Source organism: Anser brachyrhynchus, assembly GCF_964034855.1.
Source record: "Anser brachyrhynchus genome assembly, chromosome: 4".
NCBI classification, from domain to species: Eukaryota; Metazoa; Chordata; class Aves; order Anseriformes; family Anatidae; genus Anser; species Anser brachyrhynchus.
The window spans coordinates 21,060,667-21,085,597 of NC_137698.1; the positions used below are offsets into that span (position 1 = coordinate 21,060,667).

At 41.1% G+C, this 24,931-nt stretch overlaps 1 protein-coding gene across 4 annotated transcripts in view; it reads right to left on the reverse strand.

Moving 5' to 3' along the window:
* SNX25 (sorting nexin 25) overlaps positions 1–24,931 on the reverse strand; it is a 90,512-nt gene that overhangs the window by 38,514 nt on the left and 27,067 nt on the right. For all 4 annotated transcript variants that reach the window (XM_080590144.1, XM_080590142.1, XM_080590143.1 and 1 more), the window contains 3 exons: positions 15,526–15,698; positions 14,472–14,658; positions 9,764–9,834 (listed from right to left, as the gene is read on the reverse strand). In XM_080590144.1, coding sequence (XP_080446270.1) covers positions 9,764–9,834; positions 14,472–14,658; positions 15,526–15,698 — 431 coding nt within the window. The remainder of the gene's footprint in view (positions 1–9,763; positions 9,835–14,471; positions 14,659–15,525; positions 15,699–24,931) is intronic.

A 24,931-nucleotide genomic window follows, 5' to 3' on the forward strand; every position in this document is an offset into this window, starting at 1 on the left:
GTTTCTACACTAATTTTATTATACTTTTGTTCGATGAAAAAAATCCCGCTTTTGCAGACTGCAACTAGAGCTCTATAGCAAAGTATGTGGCTTGTACTCAGTTCAAGATTAATTGACTGCTCAGAGATAAATGATAGAGATCTATTCTACGTTTTAAAACACCAAACACTAGTAAAACAATGGGGATGAAAACAGCATTCCATTTCCAGAACGCTTGCTAGAAAGGAACAACCGTGCAGCTAGGTTTGTGAATGCATGCACAGCAAAAGAAAATCTCTTCGGTATGACTTCAAACAGGTATTTGAAATACATTTCTAATACACTGAGGTATCTTTCAACATTCTTTCCAACCTTTTATTTTCCCCTCAAAGCCACATATAAATACTGCATGTGACTTGAATTTTTTTCACTCATATACTGAAGGACAACTCAAAGTATACGGAGCTTCCTGAATGTAACAGGAACATAGATATTCTCCCAAAATCTTTTACCGTATTTTTAATCTTACTTTATTCGCTGCATGTATTCATGTATGTTGGTATGGAAGTTTCCTGATTCAAGGATTGTTAGTGTTTTATTGGATAAGTATCATTTGCATCTGAGCTGCCATGTAATAGTGAACTACAGAGATAATATTCACTGAAGCAAAAGATAAAATGAGTTTACCGTGAAAAAAATAAGCCATCTGTTTTCCTGGCATGTTATCTCCACAGGGAAGTCAATAGAGCATTTAATTTAGTGTTTCAGTTCCCTGACCAGAGGTACCAGTATTACTGAGAGAAAAGGAAAGGAGAACAACAAAATGCAGGGAAAGACCGTAAGTACAAAAAAGCTCTCCCCCTCAATTTAAAATATTGAGGATTAATACAAATACGTGAACAGCAGTTTAAAGCGGAAGATTAAGACCAAACATTTCCCCTCCTGTACCTGACTCCAAGATGGTTTCTATAAGTTCACAGTTCTCAGAATAGGTTAAATTCTTTGGGCTCAAAATACATTCATACAGACAAGTGTGGATCTGACACCAGAACACTTTGCCCAGATCTGTCTCACCTCTCCTTTCAGCTATGATGCCCATAGGGTACACCCACACACTCTCATCTCCTCTGTCTTAGCTGGGCTAATACATCTTGCTCCCTTATTCCTCTGAAGCCGTAGCTATTACTCCGCAGAACTGACTGATTCTTGGGGCTTGAAAACCCACACTTTCCAAAGGTTTGGAGTTGTAAATAAATAAATAAATAAACAAACAGACATGCAAAAGTCATCATGTCTACTTCACTTTAAGTCTTATCATCCTGTGATTGCAGAAGGTGTCCAGGAGATTAATGAGCCCTACGTCCCAGTTGCTTCCTGTGATTAATTACTTTCTTAGCAAAGATCCTTCCTAAACATCTTTACACCCATAAAGAGCCACTCCACGTCAGAAACACTTGGGGCAGAGAGATGAAGATCGCTCTGCCAACCTGTTCCTGCGCCAGGAACAAAGGGGACTGCCTGGTCACCACAAAAGCCTGGCAGTGAAGTCCCTTCGCAAATAAAAACCAGGAGGCTCATGAGTGGCATTCCTGCAAATACTGTGCTAACGTGCTGCAGAACAAGAGAGACGGGCTGGATGCACAATGAACATTGAACATGACTTCCCTGTTCCACAGTAGGAAAATAAGCTAGCAGAAATCAGGAGGAGCATTTTCATGTAAGCTGGGGAAGGCCAGGAACACCATTGCTCGTCTTTTGAGGTTTTTGAAAATTCTCTGATTTTCATATCTAAACTGTTGTGGTTTTTGTTTTTTTGTTGTTTATTTTTCATATTAAGCCCTACCAAAAGGCATTTTAAGCTATAAAGCCAACTTTATTTTTAATGTATTCTTTCCTGATCCCATCACCAAAGTACTGAAATACAAACACAAACCTTTTTGCCATTTCTGAGAATCAGTATATAAGCTGTTCTCTACGTTCATGTACCATTGCATAAGCCAAATAAAAACAGAATGTTACAGAAGAGGCTTGCATTTACTTGCATACCCTTCAGTAAGCACCAACAAAGGAAAAAGAGGAACAGCTACATGCTACTAAGACAGACACTGTTCCATCACTGTGCAAAGATAGGAAATGCATCCTCTGAACGCATTTTTTTTAGCCACACTTTACAGCTTTTGGATATTTTTTTCCCTTAAAAACAAACAAACAAAAAACCCGCTCATCAGCAGCAAAACAAGACAGAGGCTTCTTTGGCACTCCCTCCACAAGTTACATACACTTTTTCCAGCAACAGCTAATGGGAGACTTGATCCCCAAAGGAGCTAAAGGCTCTTTCAATAACGTCCTCCAAAATAATTCCCCTTATCAGGGGAAACTTTGACAAGATATGCGGTGCCAAAAACCCCGAAGGCTAATGTGCAGCCCTCCCAAGGGCATCAAAACAAAGTTACTACCAAGAGCACAACGCCAAACTCCGCTTATCCACAGCTACCCAGCCAATTTGCTGATCGCAGCCATTGTCCCTTTCGGTCTGGCAACCACTTCTGCAACATATGCAGACACCACAGTTCAGATCAGCATTCTTCTGTTGGGTCCTGCAAGAAGTTACATCCAGTCATGTCCTAGCTACAACTCTCAAAGGAGCTCAGGTCCAGGCCGTTTTTCACTATTTCACTGAGGGCCTTGCTTTCAGAAGCACAACCTGCAAGGAACAAGAAGCAAGGTTTGCATTCTTCCTCCCTGTATAATTCAGCTGACACTGGAAAATATTAAAAATACAAATGGTCCAAAGTTCAGTTGGAGGGGACCTTCAAAGATCACCGAGTCCAACTGCCTGACCACTTCACGACTAACCAAAAGTTAAAGCATTGTAAGGGCATTGTCCAAAAGTCTCTTGAACAAACATGCGCGGGGCATCAATCACCTTGCTATGAAGCCTGTTCCAGTGTCTGACCACCCTAATAGTAAATAAATTCTTCCTAGTCTATTCATATCCAGTCTGAACCTCCCCTGGCACAGCTTTGTGCCATTCCCATACATCCTAGATCCCTGTGACATCTCAAATATCTCAAGCTCTCAGTGCTAGCACTGTTTTTGGTTGTTTGTTCAGTTGTGGGTTTGTTTGTTTGTTTTTTTTCCTCCAAAGGTTCCACAGCTCCTTGGGAAAAAAAAAGAAAAAAAAAAAAAAGTTCTGCAAATATCTGCAGACAGATTCAGAGCTCTTTATCAAATCCATCACATCAAGTCACGTAAACACTGCTCACCAGTGCAAACAAATACTGGTCACATCACCTCAGTTACAGAAGCGTGTGATTAGTTCAACCACAGGACAGAACTGCAGCCAAGAAAGAACTCATATTCAGATAAAAGTACCTTGAGTTACTAATCAAGCATCACCCCAATTCAAGTCCCATTCCCTTTGGTACACCATCTCTAGTCTTCAATATGACAGTGTTTTGACTTTCCACACTTAAGCCGTCCATGATAATAAAAGACGGTTTAAGTCAGCTACTGAAAGTTGTGCTACACCCCAAATGTTTCAGGCAACAGATCCAGGAGAAAATCCTTAAAGAGAGATTATAGACAATTCAGGCAGTGATCATTAGAAAGGCGTAGTGCAACACCTCCTTCCCCATCAGTCACAGCTGCACAGCTGAGCAAAACAAAAAATAAAGGGGCAGTACGACAAATTTGAGTGTGGGAGTAAGCATGGGTACTATACAATAAAATAACACTGACCACAAATAGCTTCTGTCTGTGTTCCCCTTGGTCACTTCTGTCTGACTAGTCAGCCTTCTTCCCTCCCTCTTTCAGTGATGGTCATCTCTCCAAATCAATTGCAGAAAAGAGGCATTGCCATCACTAGCTCACATGAAGGATCTCAGGAGGAGAAAGAGGAAGCTCCTCTATGTAACTGACTTGAAAACCACAAATCAAATGAGTCTCCAACAATCAGTCACTGCAACCTTCACCTTCATCCACAACGGTGACAGAATCAAAGAATGGCTGAGGTTGGAAAGGACCTCTGGAGGTAATCTGGTCTCCTGGAGCTCCTTGCCCAGGACCACGTCCAGGTGGCTGTTGAAGATCTCCAAGGAGGGAGACTCCACAGCCTCTCCGGGCAACCTGTGCCAGGACTCGGTCACCTGCACAGTACAGAAATGCTTTCTGATATTTAGATAGAACCTCTTGTGTTCCACTCTGTTGGAACCATTACCTCTTGTCCTGTCACTGGGCACCACTGAACAGAGCCTGTCTCCACCTTCATTGCATTGTCCCTTCAAGTATTTACACCTCTTATACACGTTGATGAGATCCCTCCCTCCTGAGTGATCTCTTCTCCAGGCTGAGCAGTCCCAGCTCTCTGAGCCTCTCCTCACACAGAGGTGCCCCAGTCCCTCGATCATCTTGTAGCCCTCCACCGGACTCCTTCCAGTAAGTTTAGGTCTCTCTTGTTCGTGGGGGCCCAGAACTGGACAAAGTTACTCTAGGTGCAGCCTCACCAGTGCTGAGTAGAGGATTTGCTCCACATGTACATGCAAGCACAACCGCAGCTCTTTCAACACTGCCAACACGCTATGTAAAAATAATTGTGTATGCATGTTTATTCCTGTGTGGAGGATGGGGTGGTGGGAAGTCATCTAGGTTTGTCATAATTAAGTTGGATGGCACCTGTAATGAACTGGAATGCAGAAGTATCCACTTTACTTCATTCTAAATTATCACCTTGACAAACCCACACATCAAAACCCACTCAACGAAGTCAGTTTGGAATCCAAGTTTCTAAAAGAAAAGTCCCTTTCTACAGCTGAACATTGAAGCATCTTTCAGAGCTACAGTACACAAAAAGTCGACCCCCAGACAGTTCTGTTTCTGTACAAGTCTTGAGCTCCACTTATAGCAGCAAATATCTAGATGTATAGTGGGAATGATCAGCAGGAGAAATCTACTGTAACACAGCAGATCTCTTCCTACAGAAATGGCTGCTTATTCAACCTGTCTCACAATCCCTGCTTGAAAAGGAACAATTTTCTCAACAGGAATGTCCTGTGGTCAATTACAGTGTGGTGCCTAAAAAACAGTTCTATCCCATCATCCAAGGATGGTTTCTGGTCATGCTGTTACATAAAAGGTGGAGGGCAAAGAAAAGTAGACGGTCAGTCAAATAACTCCATTCAGTGTTGGAAACAGTCTGGTGTGACGTTTGCTTGGTTTTACCCTAAGACAAGTACATGCCTTTAAGAGGTTTTGTCTGTTTTCTGTTTTTGTTTTGTTATTGTTACTGTTTTAAAGAGCATCTAGTGAAAAGGGGTCCCTGTAGGATCCTGTAATACAGCATCAGTGAGAGAAGAAACAAAGATCCGTCTGCTGAACATTAGAACTAGTGTAACTACACTACAACAAACATCAAACTATTGCAGGAACTTATTTTTGTGGTTAATTCATGATTGTTATTGAAGCTTTTTCTTTTGAAAAATTAAGAACTAGTCTACCTTTCAGAAGCTCAAGCCCTCTCCTACTCACGGCACAATTGCCTACAGATTGATCCTCTTAAAAAAACAGCTTTACTAGAATACGGTAAAAGAATTTTCAGATAAGCATTTGTAGTCTTTCATAATATTAAAGATGCAGATTTTGCTAAAAAAAATCCTAAAATTTAGCTCAAATTTGATTTGGTACTTCCAAGAGATCAATCCTTATCAAAAGACAAGGTGAAGAGAGGGTTGAGTTTTTGTTTTTCAGAAAGATGTACAAAGCTATTATTCTTCCAACCAGAGCACAGTCTGACTGTACAAAAGAGCACAGTCCAAAAATATCAATAGGAAGAAACAAGGATGAGTGAAAAGCAAGCCTCCTCCTCCAGTCACTGCTGGAATGACCCTGACAATTTTAGAAGAGGGTATGTAGAAGGTCAGTTAGGAGAAATAAAGCAGATGCCTGTATGCTAAAAGATTCAGCAGTTTTGGGCAAGTGTAAATGAGGGAGGTAGCGTAGTGCCAGCATGCAAGATAACAGCTTCTATTTACAGTGGCCTGCTCAACTCCAAAAATAAACTGTCAGCACCTCTGTAAACATCAATGCTACACGTGGTTTCTTATCATTCGGCTTTAGCAATGACCAAAAGCAATTCTCATGGACAGAGAAGTTATGTTATCCGTCCACAACAGGCATCATAGTCATAACCTCTCAAATTATTTTGTCTCAACCTTTTAAGACATTTGACTCTCTCAGGGAGTCAAACGCAAAACTTACTGCTTAAAACGAATCAGATGCTTTTGTACGTTTTCCTTTGCTCTTCTAGGCTCACATGCCAGAAGATTCAAGAGATAGAAATCTGAAAAGAAAAAAGACCCTATAACATGCCATTTTTCACTAGAAGGTTTAATACAATGATGTTCAGAAGTACTCTAAAGGACTTTTTGCTCATATTAGAGGGCTTTAACAGCTAGATATTTTGACAATAGGTGGCACCAACATTAGTTAAATTAAGAACCTTGTCCCTGCTGAGGGAAAAACATTCCTCTCAAACACCTCTGGGCAGTAATACTAAATGAATACTTTGATATCACTGGATAAAACCATAAAAAAGTCAGGCAACTGTAGCTCATATGAGAAGTCACCATAGTCTGTAACCCAGTCCTCAGGCTACTCACCCTTAAATAATAAACACCTGATCTTTTTTATAAACTAAAGTATTTTTGGTCATTTTCAAGAGACTTAACTATGTCTCCTCACTCAACATCATGGGTACACACTACTTCTCAGGCATACTTGCTAGTCATGCACTTGCGCAGCATCGACTTTATTTAGATAGTAGGCAAGCACTCACTGCTGCAGGGTATTGGCCGCTCATGCTACGCTACCTGCTTCACATAGTTGTTGCTGTACCTTTTCCTATTAAAAGCACTGCCCCAGGAAAGCCCCATGCCTCAAACTGATGGCAGTCAAGACAATGTTTGTGTACATATTATGCTATACTCGCTCTACTCTTGCACTCTGACATAGGATAGCAGGCTGGGCAGAGTGTTGGCCAGGCCAGGTTCAGCTGTTCCAGGTCAATACCCAGGCACTCAAAACAAAGCCACACTCTCACAATACATCTTGCCATCAGCAAATGGGAATAGATAGTAAGACTATCTATCACCAGGATGGAATCAAAGCCAAGAGATGTCCACGACACAAAAAGCTGATTTACTAGTAGGAAAGGGAAGATGCTCATACACTGACCACTCACACTTACACACTTACAGATATTCAGCAGGTATCGAGGGAACAGATTTAAAAAAAATAAAAGGGAACAAATGGGACTGTGCAAACACATTTTGCATAAAGCTTCTGTTTAGTTACTCACCATGAAACCTAGCTGTTGCAGGGTAGTGGTATGATGTGGCATTAAGAAAGGCAAATATAAAATGGTGACATTATTTATGTGGTGGTGTGTTCTAGAAACGTTCAAACATCTTTTGTAATCTGCACAGAGCTGTGCTAGCTCTGGGTGTGTGTTTTTATTTTCAAGGAAGGCAGCACAGCTTTTTTTCCTTAAACTTTTCTTCCTAAAATTCAGATTCATTATCACATTAGGAAAATTTTCCTACCTCCTTCAAGAAAAAACAAGACACAAAAACCCTCCAGGATTAGATTTTAGCCTGCTACGGTTTGATGGCTCCTCTTAAGGTTTACTGTACACAAACTGAGACTAAAAATTTTGGTAGATGAAAGCCCTAGTGGAGAAACTGAAAGATGAGAAATCTGCCTTAAACGCGTGTGAATTATAATAGGACTGTATTATAGGGCAGTCCTGAACATAATGTTCAACATACATCAAACAAAACACGTCACTACTTTCTTCAGGCACACTATTTATAGAAAGGTTCTTTTGGAAGGGACCTTCAAAGACCATTGAGTCCAACTGCCTGACCACTTCAGGGCTAACCAAAAGTTAAAGAATATTATTAAGGGCATTATTCACATGCCTCTTGAGCATTGACAAGGCATGGAGCATCAACCACCTCACTAGGAAGCTTGTTCCAGTGTTTAACCACCCCCACAGTAAAGAAATTTTTCCTAATATCTAATATAGTCTAATATCCAGTGTTGAATTATCATTAGGTGTTTAATAAATAAAATGACTAACCTCTATAGCCCCACTAGCTAAAACAGCCAGCAGCAGTCATCTATCATCAGCTGAGCTCTTAAATCACACACAAGTTTGCCACAGGACTAAACTAATAATGCAAGTCAATACCCAAACACAAAACTTCAGTGCGTCAGCTAGTGAAATTTTACCTGTATTAAAAAAGAAAAAATCCAAAAGAAAATTCAAGAGGCCATAAAAATGCAGAATCATCTTCACCACAGAATAAGTGAAACTAGGTCTACTTTGGCAGAATAAATAGCACTAGCCTTTTCATATCCATTCTGAAGAGTCAGGCACTTGTAGCTTCAGAAAAACCTCTTCTGTTCACAGTTTAGAACAGTGGATAGTTGAGTGGATAAACTCCAGTTAGACAGAGAAGAGCATCAGTAATTAATTGTAGGAACCTAAACTGCCTAAAAATATTCCCTAAATCAATTCTTGTCACAACAAAGACTAATGATAGCACAAATGGCAATATAGGCTTAGCAAGATTGATTGCTTTTGTTAACTCTACTCAGTTAACTTCCCTGTTTCATTTTATTATGTTATGAAGCCAACTTTCCATTAAATTAACTTTCATCTAAAAAAGTCAGTATTTCTCTTTCTGTAAGATATACTTGAGCAAAAACTGTTTACTTTTACCTCAGTTTGGCAAACCAATATATCCTAAAGGAACGTACATCTAGTTCTATTTTAGGATGTAAAAGAAACGTGTATCAGCGTTGACAAACCCTGTACTTTCAGAAATTTAAGCACAAAATAAAGTACCAAACTCTTCAGACTGAAAATTAGTGTGCCCCCCCCCCATAAGGGGTGCTTATTTTCTCTGTTTCAGCATTTTTTTATTACACCTGAATCACTTTTAAAAGTGCGACACAAAGAACTAAAAGCAAGACCTTTTAGATTTGTTTATAAGCAAATCAATTTATATTGTCCATTGCTTTTTACAATGGTTTTGTATACCTTAAATGTATCTGTCCAAGCAAAAATTTGGTTTGATACTTTTGCCATCAATATAATCTGTTGAAAACATAACACAGTTCCGATAGATTGTGAGAAATATATCACAAAAATGAGTATATAAACTAAATGTAAGTACAAATGTAAAATGCAAGTGCATGTGTATTTCAAAAGGCAGCAGTTGCCAAAACACTGCAGAAGGATTTAAGAGCACTCTGTGTTACAACACAAAAACATAATACAACGAAGAGTCAAAATAAAGTCTGACTGACAATTATGCTGCATCATTCCTCATCCTGTGTTTTGAAAGGAGAATAGACAGACTTCAGAAAATGGACTGTATTAAAAAGAAAGAGGAAACGAGATTCTTAGCATAAGAATTTGCAGTGCCAGAAATCCAAGATGCAGCATGTTCTGAAAATAAAAGCATCAGATATGACCTTTCGACTCAATCCATCATCTTAGCTGAAGATAGTGGTGGGAGGGGTGGGGGAAAAATACTTACACCACAGGAGTGTGAAGAAGAATCAGACAAATGAAACAGAATTGAAATACTAAAAGCATAGCATTCTTCAAATCTGTCTCAAAATCCCCCACAAACTGATTGCATATATATTTCTGGAGTTCAAATAGATTTCCAAAACGAAAACAACAGATGTGACCAGTACCAAAATGGATTCTTACCTTTCTGCCTCTTCACTTGGGGAAAATTGCTGATTGTGGTTGCCTGAACTATTTCCACTACAATCTGATACCTAGTTTTAAAAACAGTAGGGGATAAGGGCACAGAAGGAGGAGAGAAGAAAAAAAAAACATGGTGTTAATATTTTATTTATTTATTTATTTATTTTAAAAATGTGTTCTTCATACAGCATACTTAAGAATCCATAAAATACAAAACACCTCATCTGGAAACTGAGCCATTTCGCAGTACATATGCAGTCCGAGAAGCAGTGCACATAGAGAGTAGAGCAGGGAAAAAGCTTGTCTTGAAACAAAAGGAAAACTTCTAGCTAATAATAATAGTGCCCCCTTCTCTTAACTGCTGCCACACTATAGCTAATAGCCTTCAGTGAACACAACGTGAAGTCATGCTCCTTAACACAAGAAGTAAATATAAATTTCCTGTAGGAAACTAGGATGGGAGTTCAATTCAAGACCAACGAGCTGTCTGTTAAGGTTCCACTTACTGCATGCAATAAAAACATGGTGCAAAATCTGACTTTGGGCCTGCCGGACTGCTACCCCCTCTCCCTGCAGGTTTGCTCTGAATATCTAGCTGCTACTTACCCCATGGTGCTGGGTGAGTAAACAGCTTTGGAATTTTTAAATGTCATGTATTAATTTTACTTTCAAAAAGTGAGCAGTATATGACAAACTCGACCAGTCACAGGCCCACGTGCACATTACTGCTAACTTCCCACTCTGATCTCTTCCCTTTGTTCTTTGTCTTGTTCGTTTCTTTCCCTCATATCTTAAGTAAAAGATGACGTGCTACACCGGAGATAATGGTCTCTTACCATGAATGGTATAGTGTGACCTTTGGCTGCCATACTAATAAATAACTGAAAAAAATATATAATGCTGCAATTTAAAGCAGAATGAAAACTATCTACCAGTTACTTCCTTATTGCTATTTACTCTCTGTGATGTTAACTCATCAAGTCTCATCTCCAGTCTTCTTCTGATAGACTAAGTGAATTTGTTTCATACCCCTCATGCAGAATTCATCTTTTCTTCCTCATTTGTAGCAGCCTTCCAATTTATCCAGGCTAACTTAAATCTGAGGGGAAATGAAGGTGAAATTTCACCGTACAACTCTCTGCTCTTGAAAGAAATAGGGACAACAATTTGTGGAAACTTGATAAAAAAAGGAATTAAACTCTGCCTCACTTCATGACAACGATGAAGTTAAACATTAGAAGGGGGGGATTTGAATGAAGTTCGTAGATAACCATACAGCATTCCCTTGTCTTTGGTTTTTGTATTTTCCAATTGAATACAAATTTTCAAAAAGCAAAGGTACGAATGAAAAAAAATTACAAAACAGCTCCTCAAAAAACTCAGCAAATGACTTTTTATGAAAACAAACAACAGCTCTCTAAATGTTCCTTACAAGAATAGAAGGGATGTTACCACAAATAGAGAAAAATTCTGATAAGGGTTTAAATTACCAAAATTTAGAGGCCCAGTAAAGATACTAAAGAGCTGTGAATTCAAAATGGTCTCCAAATTAATGATAAATAGTTATTGTATCACTTAAATTTAAGTTCTAAAAATAAAATCCACGCAAGCAATGCAGAAAATCAACGCAGTATTTCTTCAAGGCAATGCTTCTAACCAAGGAGAGAAAATAAGATTCAGAAAATCCTGGTACCATTACCAGCTATTTAGGGCAAGCCATTTGCAAGGCAGAAAGCTGGCACACGTGTTTACAAGGAGATCCACCACAGACAGCCTCCCACTCCTTTCTGATCTCCTGGCCACAAAACCCTTCACTCATAGGTTTCTAGTGATCCAGCTGAGAATTCTTCCCTATACCAATAACAAATACCTGGTTCTGATCACAAGAAGATTAGCAAAACTCTGCTAATGAAATCAGCCTGAAAAGATGCCTGGTGGGACTCCTGTGCTGTAACGTCACCTGCACATATTAGAGGGCACCCAGGAACTTGAGCTCACAGACTGTTTGATTCAACAACACATTTTATGTTTATTTTACTAAATAGGCAGTAATTAAATCCATCTTTAAAGATAAAGCATGGCAGGGATGTTTGAAAGAAATATTGAGTTTCCCAGCAACTGTAGAGCCTTGGGATAAATTTCCTCAAGGCTAAGCCTACACAGAAAATTGTTTCTACTTAAATCTGTTCTTTATCAAGATGTTACGTGGCAACATTAGGAGTAATAGAAAGAGGCTGAACATTCATAAATGCCATGTACCAGCTTAGAACAGGTGCTGAAAAATGATTTTCAAATAAAACTAGGAAAGAGAATATTTGATAAATAGAGTAGCATTACCCAGAATAGACAGGTTTCCCAGTTAGATACTAAGTACAATGTGCCAGTAATTTATTTATTGTAGGAAGAGAACTGGAAGCATCCTTCCCATTCCCATTACTCCAACAGAATCTAACCATGTTCCTCTGTGTTAAATGCACTATACCTTATTTAGTTGCTCTTAAATGCATGATTTAATTCTTAAGTTGCCCTGTATGGAGTCGGGAGTTGGACTTGGAGATCTTTGCGGGTCCCTTTCAATATTCAGTTATTAAGCAATTCTCTTTAATTCCTTCTTTATAGATTTTTCCTGTGCTTTATTGTTGTGAATTACAAGCTGACATTAATTTGTTCATATAAAATACCATTTCTTTTGTTCATCAATATAGAGACCACTGTTTGGCTTCCTTGGCATCGATCTGCAAACTTTCACTGTTAAATCACAAAAGCTTTGTGAAATACACTACCTAACTTTGAGATGCCTGCAGGTTGACCCATCTCCAAGTGCTCCCATAGTGCTGGAGAGCAAACAGAACAGGAGCTCCTCCTCCTTGCAGAGGAACACTCCTTAACTGATTCCATAGGGACTGGCTCTATACAGCAGAGGAAGAGCACAGCCCCAAAAATCAAAAACTTTTTTTCCCTTTGAAACGAACAGATTTTTTTTTAAATATTCCATTTAATCAACATTAATCTAATGATCAACATTACACTGGTTGTAGAAGAACACATCTTAAGACAATAGTAGTTGGACTCCACGGACTAGAAAGCAAAAGCCTAAGTGCAGCCAAAACCACGCTATTTCATAAAGCAAATTTTCTACCTCATATTAGGGAGCACAGTTTAAGGTGACCTATCAGCTAAAAAGAGAGCACATTGAACACTAATGTGCCTGAACAACAACAACAGAAGAGCTGGGTTTCTTTTGAAACAAGCAGATCCATTAGTGTGATTATGCTAATAAATATGATGTCAATTAGATTTTAGACAGAGTCTAATAGAGACTAATTTCTGCTCTCAGTAAAGGCACACTGGCCCAGAGTAAAGAGCAAATTTTACAGCAGATAAGCAATAAGTAGCCAAGCAACAAAATCATTTCACCAACACCTAAGTGCATTTTCCTGTCTCAGAAATGCAAGTGGTTTCAGAATCAAGGAAAAGAAGAGAAAGAAGTTATTTATGCAGCCCACATAGTCCATCCTGGTACACCGTCACTTGGCCTGACCAAGCTGAGTCTAATAAAAGGTCTGGGTCACAACAGATGGCCCAAAGCTCACCAAATGGAATTGATGTGCTTGTGTCTTTCAGATGCTGCTGCAGCCATTTAGGAGGAAAGCTGATTTGTGGCAGCAATTGAAGGGAGTCAGGGAAGAAGAAAAATATCAGTTCTGGTTAGTGGCAACAGATTAGGACCAACACTCTGAAAACGGGTTCAGCAGTCCTCTAAAGCTTTGATGTGCTCAACAGAACCAAGTCAACACAGAAATTCTGCCAGAATAGCATCCCTGCTGCCTGTTTCCACTCACTTGTTCTTTATCCTCTTGCATCAGAAATCACAGGAGAAACAGCTCACCCATAAAGATAAGGCAAGCATAAACATCATCTTGTACTTGGGCAAGCAGGCTCAAGACACACGTGGGTATCCTACGTCACGATGGAAGTTGGAAGAAAATTAGCTGTTGACTTTTGTGAGGGGGAGGGAAAGCTAGCAGGAAAGTGAGCAGGTACTGTTTGTTCTAGGAAACAGCAAAATGAAACAGGTTTGTGATAAGTAGGAGTAGGCTTTCTTTAGGTCTTTAAGCAATTCTTCAAACTTCATTGACATGTTTAAAAAGGGTGCAATTGGGAAACACCTCCCTGCAACAGCCCAGGAAAACCTCTAAGTCAGTGGTAAAGTGTGCTGGAACTCAAACCTTTCTTTCCGCATCACAGAATCACAGCAGACAGCTCTGAATGACCAGTGTCCCTAGTGTCACTACGGTTCAGACAACAGACCTCTACAGTCCCCAGCCATGCTTCATGGAGGAGATACCACACGGTAGTGGAAATGCAACATATTATTTCATCTAACTTCACTGAGACAAGCTGCAAAAAAAGGCCTGGTATGCCTTTCAACAATACAGCGATCTCCGGTATACCACCCACCATCAACTAAGTGGAATTAAAAAATAAAAAATAAAAAAATAAAAATTTCTACCACCAAACTGAGAAGCCAACTATATTACAGATTTTAATGAATACTGTGCCCTATCATCCTTACTGTCTCCACTTCACCAAAAGAAAAAGAAAACTAAATTTGAATTTAAAAAGAAAAAACACAGTTCATTCTCAGTAACAGGCTGGCAAAAAAGCATGTTTAGTTTTAAATAAGCTACAGAGAAGCATCAAATACCTCAGTTGTTTCAGGAACTCAACATCGGAGTTGCTGTTAATGAGCTTGATGAACTCCTCATAAGAAGGAGCATATGTGTAGTCTTTCTTCTGATGTTCATTCATCTGTTCTCTGTACTCCAGCTGGCTTAGTAGCATTTGGTTGATATAATCCGGATCACTCAGCAGTTCCACCACTGGTTTCAGTACTGGAGAGGAAAAATATTTTAAAACAAAATCCTTATGTTGAAGAATAACTGCCTTCCTTTGAGAGAATATCGCAGATAAAAGGCAAAAATAAATACAAAAAATGATTTTAAAAAATCTCAAACCGGTCTTCTGGACTACATAGTACATTTGAGACTGCGCATACCTTTCTTCTTGATAAAACTGTTCGTGCTATTACACAAATTGATGTACATTGACAAAGCTGAGCTCCATTTGGGAAATTTCAAGTCTTTGTATTCTTTCTGCTCTGTGCCTTGGACATTATGACATTACAGCCTTTACAAATGAAAATTAAAAGTGAACTGAACCGCACAATATACTTGAGACTTCATAACTTCTGAATTTGACTTCAATTACATAAAAAATTATTTGTGTATTTATAATCTGATTAAAGAGTATCTGATAAGAAAGCAAAATAGAAAATCCTCAATTAAAAAAACAGTGGATAAATCAATGACTAAGAAAATCTGGTATCATGATTCAATTATAATCACATCCTTAAACCTATGGATTCTGTGTGTCTGAATAAAGCAGAACAGGTCAGAATTATTCATATAATCAATAAAAATAGTGCCACTGAAGACAGCAAAAGGGTTCCCCTGTGACAAAAATAAAAGAAATGAATGGACAAAATTGGGTTTTATCCTGAAAGGTGTTAAACAGCCTGACATCAAGTCAGTACAAACAAGTAAGCATATGCTTACTTTTGAAAACAGTGTCTTACTGATCATCATAATAAATTAAATTTCAGAATTTATAAACATAGTATCAAGACATACATAAAGATGTCTATAATTACTAATACTGTACAGGTGCAAACGGTTAATCATCTCTGATCTTTGCTCTACCTTTTGTTGCAAGGATTTCTGCAAGGACTATGCGCAAGCTGACAGACTGGATATCCTTTGAGGGTAGGAGACAATACACCAGAATTTGAGAACATTTTTGCAGGAATCTTACTTCTTCATCAGAGCTCCTCAAGCACGGGTGCAGCAAAAAAGGTCTCGGTGGATCTTCCTGCCTAAGAAAATTAAAATAAAAAATAGAAAAGAAAAGAGAGAGAGGGAGAAAGAGAGAGAACTTACATAGCACTTGTGTTATGACCAGTCATTATTTCTGAAAACATACAAAATATGCAAAATCCATTATCCAGTTAAAAAAAAAAATCAGTAAAGAAGCACTTTAAACCATGTGCATTTTTTCAAATTCGATTTAAATATATATATATATAAAGACACATTTCCAAATTCTTTTGTCCTGTCTGTGTTTTCACCCACCAAAATAGAAATACAGTGTTTTAAAACTGTATCAAATAGAAAAAAGAAAAAAAAAAAAACAACAATTGGAGAGAAATTAAAGTTTCTCTGAATTAAAAAAGAAAAATAATTTGTTCCTTCACTGATCTTACTATGAAATCTTGTTTAGTTTCTCAAAAAAATGACTGGACAATCTCAAAAAGCAAATACATTCTTGTACAGCAAACTAATTATAGATTTGAACAGAGTATTTGGGATCACTTCTAGTTTGAGAAACAGGTCTAGCTGCTAGATAATGAAAGTACAATCTTTCCTTTGTTACTGGCAAAATGTAAATACACGTTTGACTTAGCTTTCCTAAAACACCAATTTTCAACCTGGCACCTGCAGACTGCATCAAATTGCTCTGTGCAAGATACCTTGATAGTAACAGACTTGGTATTATCATCCATCTACAGTGTAAATGAGAAACTAAGTAAGAAGATCAACAACAACAACAACAAAAAAACACCACACAGATTTAGAAAGACTGTGCTATCAGGTTGGCAAATAAAGGAAGAAGTGACTCCCAAAGAGCAAAGACAGAGCCAAACAAGTCACCTCAGTAGGTCTGCAAATGAGAACTGAGCACTTTATTAACAGTGTTAGTGGAGCGTATAAAGTGTGTAAATCGAAAGCATGAAGCTGCAGGGGATCAGTGGGTGTGTGCAGCCCAACTTTTGGGGCAATACCCTTGTGGGCAGCATGCTCACCTGAAAGGGGTGAGAGGCCTTAAAGAGATTTTAGGCACTGCTCACTGAGATGGGACTAAACCTGCATCTCCCAAGTCCCAGCAGTCGCCCCTGCCAAATCACAGATTTCCCACTTGTTTGAACCTGAGCACCTCAGGCACACAGAGATTACAGAGCCGTTCAGAGAAAGGACAGGAGAACTTGTCTCAAGTTGAGTCCTTTGATCAGCAGCTTCAGGCTGGAATATACACCTCTTGTACTAATAACCACCGTGGATTTAAAAAATAATAATAAGCAGGGAACAAGCCTGGGAACAGAATCAGTTTTCCTCCATCATCTTGAGTGCCTCAGAGTCAGGGTCCATCTTGCCAGCCTTCAGTGGAGGCAGATCCTGACCTTTTTGGCTAATTAACGCGTCAGCTTCAAGAAGGGGCTGGAGACAACTCTCAGCCAGAACCCTTAGCCTGCTGGGGAAGGCATTCATGAGCATGCACTTGCTCACCAACAAGCAAGCTGGATACTGGATACTGTGGATGGAGGAAAACCAAAATTCCTTGTTGCTTTCACTTTGTACATCGTGAAAGAAGCAGGCTCCTAACTTTTATATAGAGCACATCAGGCCTGGAGTCAGTATAGTGTGCTACAGTATTGTAACGTATCATGCTGATATACTCCTCCTTCTGCCACTTGAGGGGCAAATAAACACACACACACAAGCACATCATGGTAGGTGCATTTTGGGAAGATGGCACGAAGCCTTCCAGCGCTAACAGCCGGGGGTGACCACACCATGGCTGCAGCACAAAGCACGACAGCACAGTGTGCACTGCTCAGAGGCTCCTCACGAACAGCCCTTCTGATCACAGCTCAGCTCTGGAAGAAACAGGGAGCAAACCTCTCCTGCCTTGATTTTGAGTCAGTACCAACCAGTCCATCTCCTCTCAGCTGCCAATGGTTTTCAGGACTTTTCAGAGCATGGCGGCCTGGATGTGCCACGGGAATTCCTTACTGGAGGTCACTCAGTACCTTTTCTTTTACTCAAGAAAGGCTCTAGAAGCAGAGCTGGTGCTCTAGCAGTTCCTTCACGGCCACATGCCTGACATACTCCAACCCCAGACTTGTGGTTTAGCAGCAAGGTGACCATGCCAGGGGGTACAGGATGGCAGACACGTCGTCACCTGAGAGGTGCCAGGGCAGTTCCCAAAGACAGCCAGGACTGGTCTTCAGCAGAAGGCCCTGAGGTATTATGAAGGCTCAGGCCTTTCATGTCTCACCCCAGCACCTCTTCCTATTATCTGTGATGTCTGCTTCCTTCCCACTACTGCAGGTTGCCGTCCTGACTGTTACCCACAGAGCTCCTCAGAGCTGATGGCCTGTGTGTGTGGAAAAATGACCAAAAATTGCATGGACTCAAAGGAGAAGTTTCCAGTTAGCCACTACATGGCCAGTGGCGCGAGGCAGCACTGCACAATGGTTTTTGCTAGTTGGCAAAGGAGGGAGCAAATATGGTAAAAGAATATCAGTATTGTAATAATAGTTGTAATTCTGCTCCAATAATGCAAGCCATTTGTTTCAAGATGACCAACATCAGTTTTTAAACTCATTTTCAGGAGAACACGAATATTAAAATGACATTTGGTTTTGATTTCACTGAAGCCTTTTATTGAATCCCAAATCAAATGGGTTTATTTTCAAAGGTGGATAATGGAGAGCGCTTCAATTGTTGCAAGACAAATTTCAAAAACAAGTCCCTAGTAGCAGCTTGGATGTACACACTTTGTTTGCTCTTCTGAGGAGCAGCGTATGAAGATGAATGTGTAGTTTTCATTATTATCCAGCACAGGTGGTAGGGCTGATTTAGCTCCAGAAGCTGTTTATCTTGTTCTGGTAGGATCTCTTCCCTCTAGCAGCTGAATACCTGGCTATCTTCCTCAGTGCATTTCCATTCCTCTCACATCCTCCAGATACATCCTCCAGCCTTCTCTCCACCGCATCAAACACCCCGCCTCACATGCTCTCCCTAAAGGCATTCATTATCCAAAATCAGACACGTCCCAGGCAGACTGGCAGACAGAAAGTCTGGGCCATTTACGTACAGCCACCTCTTACTGGGAAGCGAAGGCTTCATCTTCTGGACAGGTCAGTCCACCTACAGTCGGCCACTTCGAAACTCCGCCAGAAGCTCAAGCTAAATGCCAGAGAACAGGTTTCGTACACAAAGCATCAGCTGGCTGGCAGCAGACTAACTTTCAACAACCCATTCCTGGCTAGTAACAGCAGTGATACAGAGTCAGAACTGAAAGCAAATGTTGACTTTTTTTTTTTTCTTCTTCTTTCTTCTAGAAACGCACACAGACTTTCCTTTCTGGACAGCTTTACCTGATTTGTGGGACATGGTGCACAGTTATTAGATCAAGATTTACTTCAGCATCTCTCTAAGCCCAACCACACACAGCACAAATCTCCTGAGGAATGATGGTCTGTTTGGGACTGCAGACACCCTGGGGCACTGACTGCACCTGTGCTATCAGGCATGCAAGAGAAGGGCTTCCTCATACTCTGCCTCCCTGTTGTACACGTTTATTCCCAGTCCACGAGCAATACATACGGCTTGGCTGAGTTGGACCTACGCCAGCACTCTTCTGGTACAGTCAACAGAACAAAAACAGAAAATTGAACAGAATAAACAAGCAGAATGGCAAATATTTGGTTCTTGTCCTTCTAATTTGTTTAATGCATTCCTGCCTAAGGGAATAAGGGGGGAAGGGGAGTTGCACACATTGCAGCTGTAAGAATAGTTTTTTTTTTTCTGCAGTTATCTCCATCACCTAACAGGACATAAATCTCTGGAAGAGGGGCTCTTTCAGTTGTTTTCCTAGCCAAACTGTAATTAAAATATCATCTAAAAAGCAAAAGGGGATGAACAGAATCCCATCAGATTTTTAAAGGATGCCAGCCAGAGGGACCTTGAGAGGTGGGCCTGTGCAAACCTCATGAAGTTCAGCAAGGCCAAGCGCAAGGTCCTGCCTGCACCTGGGTCGGGGCAATCCCAAGCACAAACACAGGCTGGGTGGAGAAGGGATTGAGAGCAACCCTGAGGAGAAGGACCTGGGGGAGCTGGTTGATGAGAAGATCAACAAGAGCCAGCAATGTGCGTTTGCAGCCCAGAAAGTCAACCACATCCTGGGCTGCATGAAAAGCAGTGTGGTCAGCAGGGCGAAGGAAGTGATTCTGCCCCTCTGCTCTGCTCTCATAAGAACCCACCTGGAGCCCTGCGTTCAGCTCTGGGCGCCCAACACAAGGACATGGACCTGTTGGAGCAAGTCCAGAGGAGGGGCACGAGGATGATCAGGGGGCTGGAGCACCTCACCTGAGGGAGCTGGGGTTGTTCAGCCTGGAGAAGAGAAGGCTCCAGGAACACCTTATGGTGGCCTTCCAGCGCCTACAAGGGGGCTACAGAAATGATGTGGAGGGACTCTTGGTCAGGGGGTGTAATGACAAGACAAGGGGGAATGGCTTTAAACTGAAAGAGGGGAGACCTAGATTAGATGTTAGCAGGAAATTCTTCACTCAGAGGTTGGTGAGGTCCTGGCACAGGCTGCCCAGAGAAGCTGTGGATGCCCCATCCCTGGAGGTGCCCAAGGCCAGGCTGGATGGGGCTTTGGGCAGCCTGGGCTGGTGGGAGGTGTCCCTGCCCACGGCAGCGGGGTGGGACTGGGTGGGCTTTAAGGTCCCCTCCAACCTAAACCATGCTATGATTTTTGATAAAAGAATAGAGAAACAAAGTCTTCACAGAACTCAACTCTAAATAAGCCTTGCATATCAGTGGCAAACAGTTGTAGCAATAAATCGTAATGTTGCTGTTGGGGCAAAAGAAATAAAGGGGACTGGAAGACTGAAAGCGTGAGGGAAAGTTTGGGGAGAGACAAAACAGCTACAAAATAAACTAAAACAGTGGTAAAACAGACAACAGTCAGGCTTAGATCCTCCTTTTTATTTATACAGAAAGTATTATACTTCTGTTTGCTTTCATATAAACTTTGATCAGCTTGTAGGGAAAACATGCTGTGCAATAACAAAAGGGTCTGCCCAGAAAGCAGCATCCCTCAGCACTTGGGCTCCCCCCTCACACCTACCTACAAGGTAACAGGGCTGTGAGCAACCATGTAAGCAAGTATTACTGGCACTGCTGCTGTCTGTCCCCGAGCAGCAGCTAGGACGTCCTGACCACACGCTCTTAATGCTTGATATAAAATCTGCATCTTCAGCTCTGGGGGAATGTTACCAAGAACACAGGAAGGTAGTGTTCGTTTTTGCAGTAACCAACAGGGACAGCAGCAGCTAACACAAAGCAGTGCCCTACATCTCTCCAGCACCAATAAAGTTATCAAGCACTATTAAATAACTCAAGCAGAAATACAGGTATTATTTCTCATCCTGTCCAGTTTTGAACACGCGTTATTAGGATTACGTGCTTGGACTTTCCAAACAAACAGACTCTTGGCAATTGCAGAAAACCGTCAACCAAAAACGAGCACGGCTATTTACGGAGAGAGCTTTGAAAGCCCAGCCAATTATCCACAAATTCCGAGCACAACTGCGTGCAGTGAACTAATACAAATGAGGCACTGGAGGAAACAGTTTCAGAAGCAGCGTGATACCAGGTTTGTAAACCAGGCCTATTTCATCTGCTTTAGGCAATAGAAAAAGAAAGCCAAGTGGCAACTGCACTCGTGTCCTCCTGAACGATCGAGACTGAAGTCATGGGGATGTATTTCAGAGCACTGAGATGCAGGGAACTTCAGTGATTTTAAAACAGACAGAACTCAGGCTTTGCACAGCACGCTTACAGATCACCCGTCTTCACTCCCCCATGAGCTACAAAGCCAGCGTTAACCTCACAAATTTCTTGCCAGTGATTTTCATTTTACCAACTCTTCAATCATGCTCCAAATTTTTAACACTATCCAAGGCTGTTTCACAGCTTCAGAAAGCAAATGTATTTCCTTCAGCTGCCCCCAAACCCATGGAAGATCAGGAAACCATTTGTGCATACAGGGCCATAGGCAGGGCCTGTTCCACGCAGTGCACTCCTTTGGTCCCAAACCAACACTTGGAGCAACTCTCCCCTGCTCTGCAATTGCTTCATGCAGTTACCGAATGCGTACCCATCTGAATTGCCCTCAGCACCAAGACTTTGCCCCTTGCTGTTGCAAACCTTTAAGTTTATCCAGCACTTCAAAAAAGAAAGCAGAAAAGCAGGTATTCCTGAAGACGAGCAGTTACGACATTACCAATGTTATAGGAATCTGTCATAACTTCCTTTCCATGCTTGCAGTTTTATCAACACAGGGATCTCATGGAAATTTCTAAAAAATTTCTAGGGTTTGCTCTAGATACCCATGTTTTTAGTCAGAACCATCTGGTAACTGAGTGATAAAAACTGATCACAGTTGGGAGCATTCAAAAGACCTCTGGTGTTTGTGGTCGGGTCACAAGCTCGTCATGCAAAGCACTGTCTTTATTTTTACACAGTCACAACATGACTGCATGGAAGAGCTCAAAAATGATTCGTCAAAGAGATTTAAAAAATTAAAAACCAACCCCAAAGGTAGCATAGCATTTACAATGCCCATACAACTCATGGACTCAGTAGATTTGGAGTACTACTGCTCCATGGACAAGAAACTCCTCAAGAAGTCCACTGGATTCAAAGACGGGCATGACCAAGAACTTAATCACAAGCAAGATAAATCTGTCTGTCTGCTTTGGAAACAGGAAGCAAGCAAGCAAGCAAATAAATAGCATCCAGGACAAAAAGTCCCTAAAACATTAGCAACAAATCTACAGGAAATTATGTAAGGGTCCTTTCTCATAAAGAAATATATATTAAAAAAAAATCACAAAATGTTCCCTCTGGCCTTGCCATTGCTTTAATTAGGCTTTTAAGAGAGAGCCTTGCAGTTACATTTAAGTCTCAATCAGTGCAATTGTGAGCTTGAAGTGTACATGCAACTGGCTCTGACTCTCATCAGCACATCAACACTCATCACTCACGTTCATTAAAACGATTCTGAGAACTACCAGAAGCACATGTAGCCCGCACCTCTTCACCTGTGTCACCCTCAGATCTCTAACCTTCTTGACACTGCAGCACAATTACAGTTGCTTGATCTGCTTGAACTTTCTCAGGAATAAAAGGAACCAATTCAAACCTTCACAAGCCAGTATCATTAACACACCTGAAAAAACTACCTGCTAAAAAAAAAAAAAAACAAAAAACTCCAAAACCAAACTACACCAAACCCAAAAAGCATAGCAAAAATCCATCAAAGCCAAACTCCTAATTTCCATAGCCATTTTTATCCAGGTCAGTACGTTTTATAAAACCCTTCATCTAGCATATACTGTCTCAATAACCATAGCATTTATACGTGTCACAGCTACCTTCCTCCACAGAAAAGCAGTTGACATGTAATGTTGGTGACAGGCCCAGAGATCCCACAAATGTCTTGCAAACTGCAGTCTGACCATACCAGCAGCAGGAGGTCCTCATGCTTGGTGTGGTACCTCAGTGATACTCAGCTGTAAACAGGAAATCCAAACTTCCCACACTGGAGCTGGAAGGCAATGGCGAGCTTTAGACCTAGTGCTACCCAGGAGCTAACTTGAACAGTGTGCCCAGAGCCCGGCTTTTTCTGACTGTTTTGTTCTCAGCACCTTCAAACTGCTGCTCTCACTGCAACCAGCCTCTACGCGTTCATAGTAATCCTCTTGACACTCATTTTCAGAGGCTGTGATAAGCAGTTCTTGGTATTCCTAGTTTGTGGGTGGAAAATGGAATTATAAAAGAGAAACTAGAACTGGGGGAGGTGTTTAGTAGCTTGGATGCATCGTGACAATTTAGATGCACGTATAGGATTAACCAAGTTATATCTCGAGTGCTTAAACTCCCTCTGCACCTACCTGCTCTTGATCTTTTTGTTGTGGCAGCACCTTTTTTCCTTTTACTAAATACCAACTCATACTGTATGTAATCAATGCAACAAGCACAAGGATACAACAATTTATATCCTATATGTGCAAAGGCATTTATGTGGCCCAATGAAGTAATGCTACCAACAGGGTGAGAAGAGACAGAGCAGATGACAGGAATATTGTCAAGATGGGCACAATGTCAACTTAAAACCTCAAAATTACTTGTCAATACTGACCACTCAAACAGCAATTTCTCCACAACATTTTCCCTCTCACCCTTCCCAAGAGCTCAGAGCCCTCCAACACGGTTTCTGAATGTGCAGCAGAAGTAGCCTGCAGCTCCCAAGGAATCCATTTTGCCAAGTCACGACTTAGGCTGTGACTCCAGGCACAAGCACACGCACACTGCTGAGCATCCCTCAGACGGCACGGCGCAGCCAACTTGCCAGGAGCAGCCTGCCACACTACATACCGGTATCTGCAGAACCTGATTCCTCCTTAGCCTTTGGGATCAAGGTGCCCCAGCTGTAGGCTAAAGACAAACAGACAACACTCCCAGCCAAATGACGTAGGAAAATCAGTGTCACTGTGACCGCCTCCCACTGAGCTCTGCTCAAAAAGCACTGCTTGTCAGTGGGTTCGACAACAGGCCCACATTAACAGCTTCTGCATTTCATTTGCCTACAAATCTAGAGCAGGCAGATCTCAATTTGCCTACACTGCAGTTTAGAGACCACCAGCCCAGGGTGTTATTTAGCAAATGTTAATAGATCTGTAGCCCACAACAGGTGTGAGGGAACTTCCTCTTCTTCCATGTGGACAGATTCAAAAACATTATTTGTTGGTTATTTTCTTTGCTAGGTCCCTAAGCTACTGAATGCGTGGCTCACCAGGAGGAGCTGCTGCCTCTTGCTTTCGACAAACATTACAAGTTACCAGAGCAAGAATACATTGCCAGGATCAGGTAATTCTAACCCCACGGTAAGGATACTGGCACCACAGACAATGCTGCACCACCTATCAGTGCAGAAACCTGCAGCATTAAACACCACCCTACTCAGCTCACAGTCCATCACTGACTAAATATTCACATATATTCAACTTATGCTTTGCGTGAAGTGGCCAAGGAAATACACTTGCACAAGACATTAAGAAACAGAGGGCCAAAAGCTGCTATAAAGCAAGAATCGCCAAATACAACCCTCTCTGCAATGACAGGACGATATCCTGCAGGATGGACTAGGCTAATCCTGTTATAACCTCACTCCTGATTCAGCACAACAAAGAAC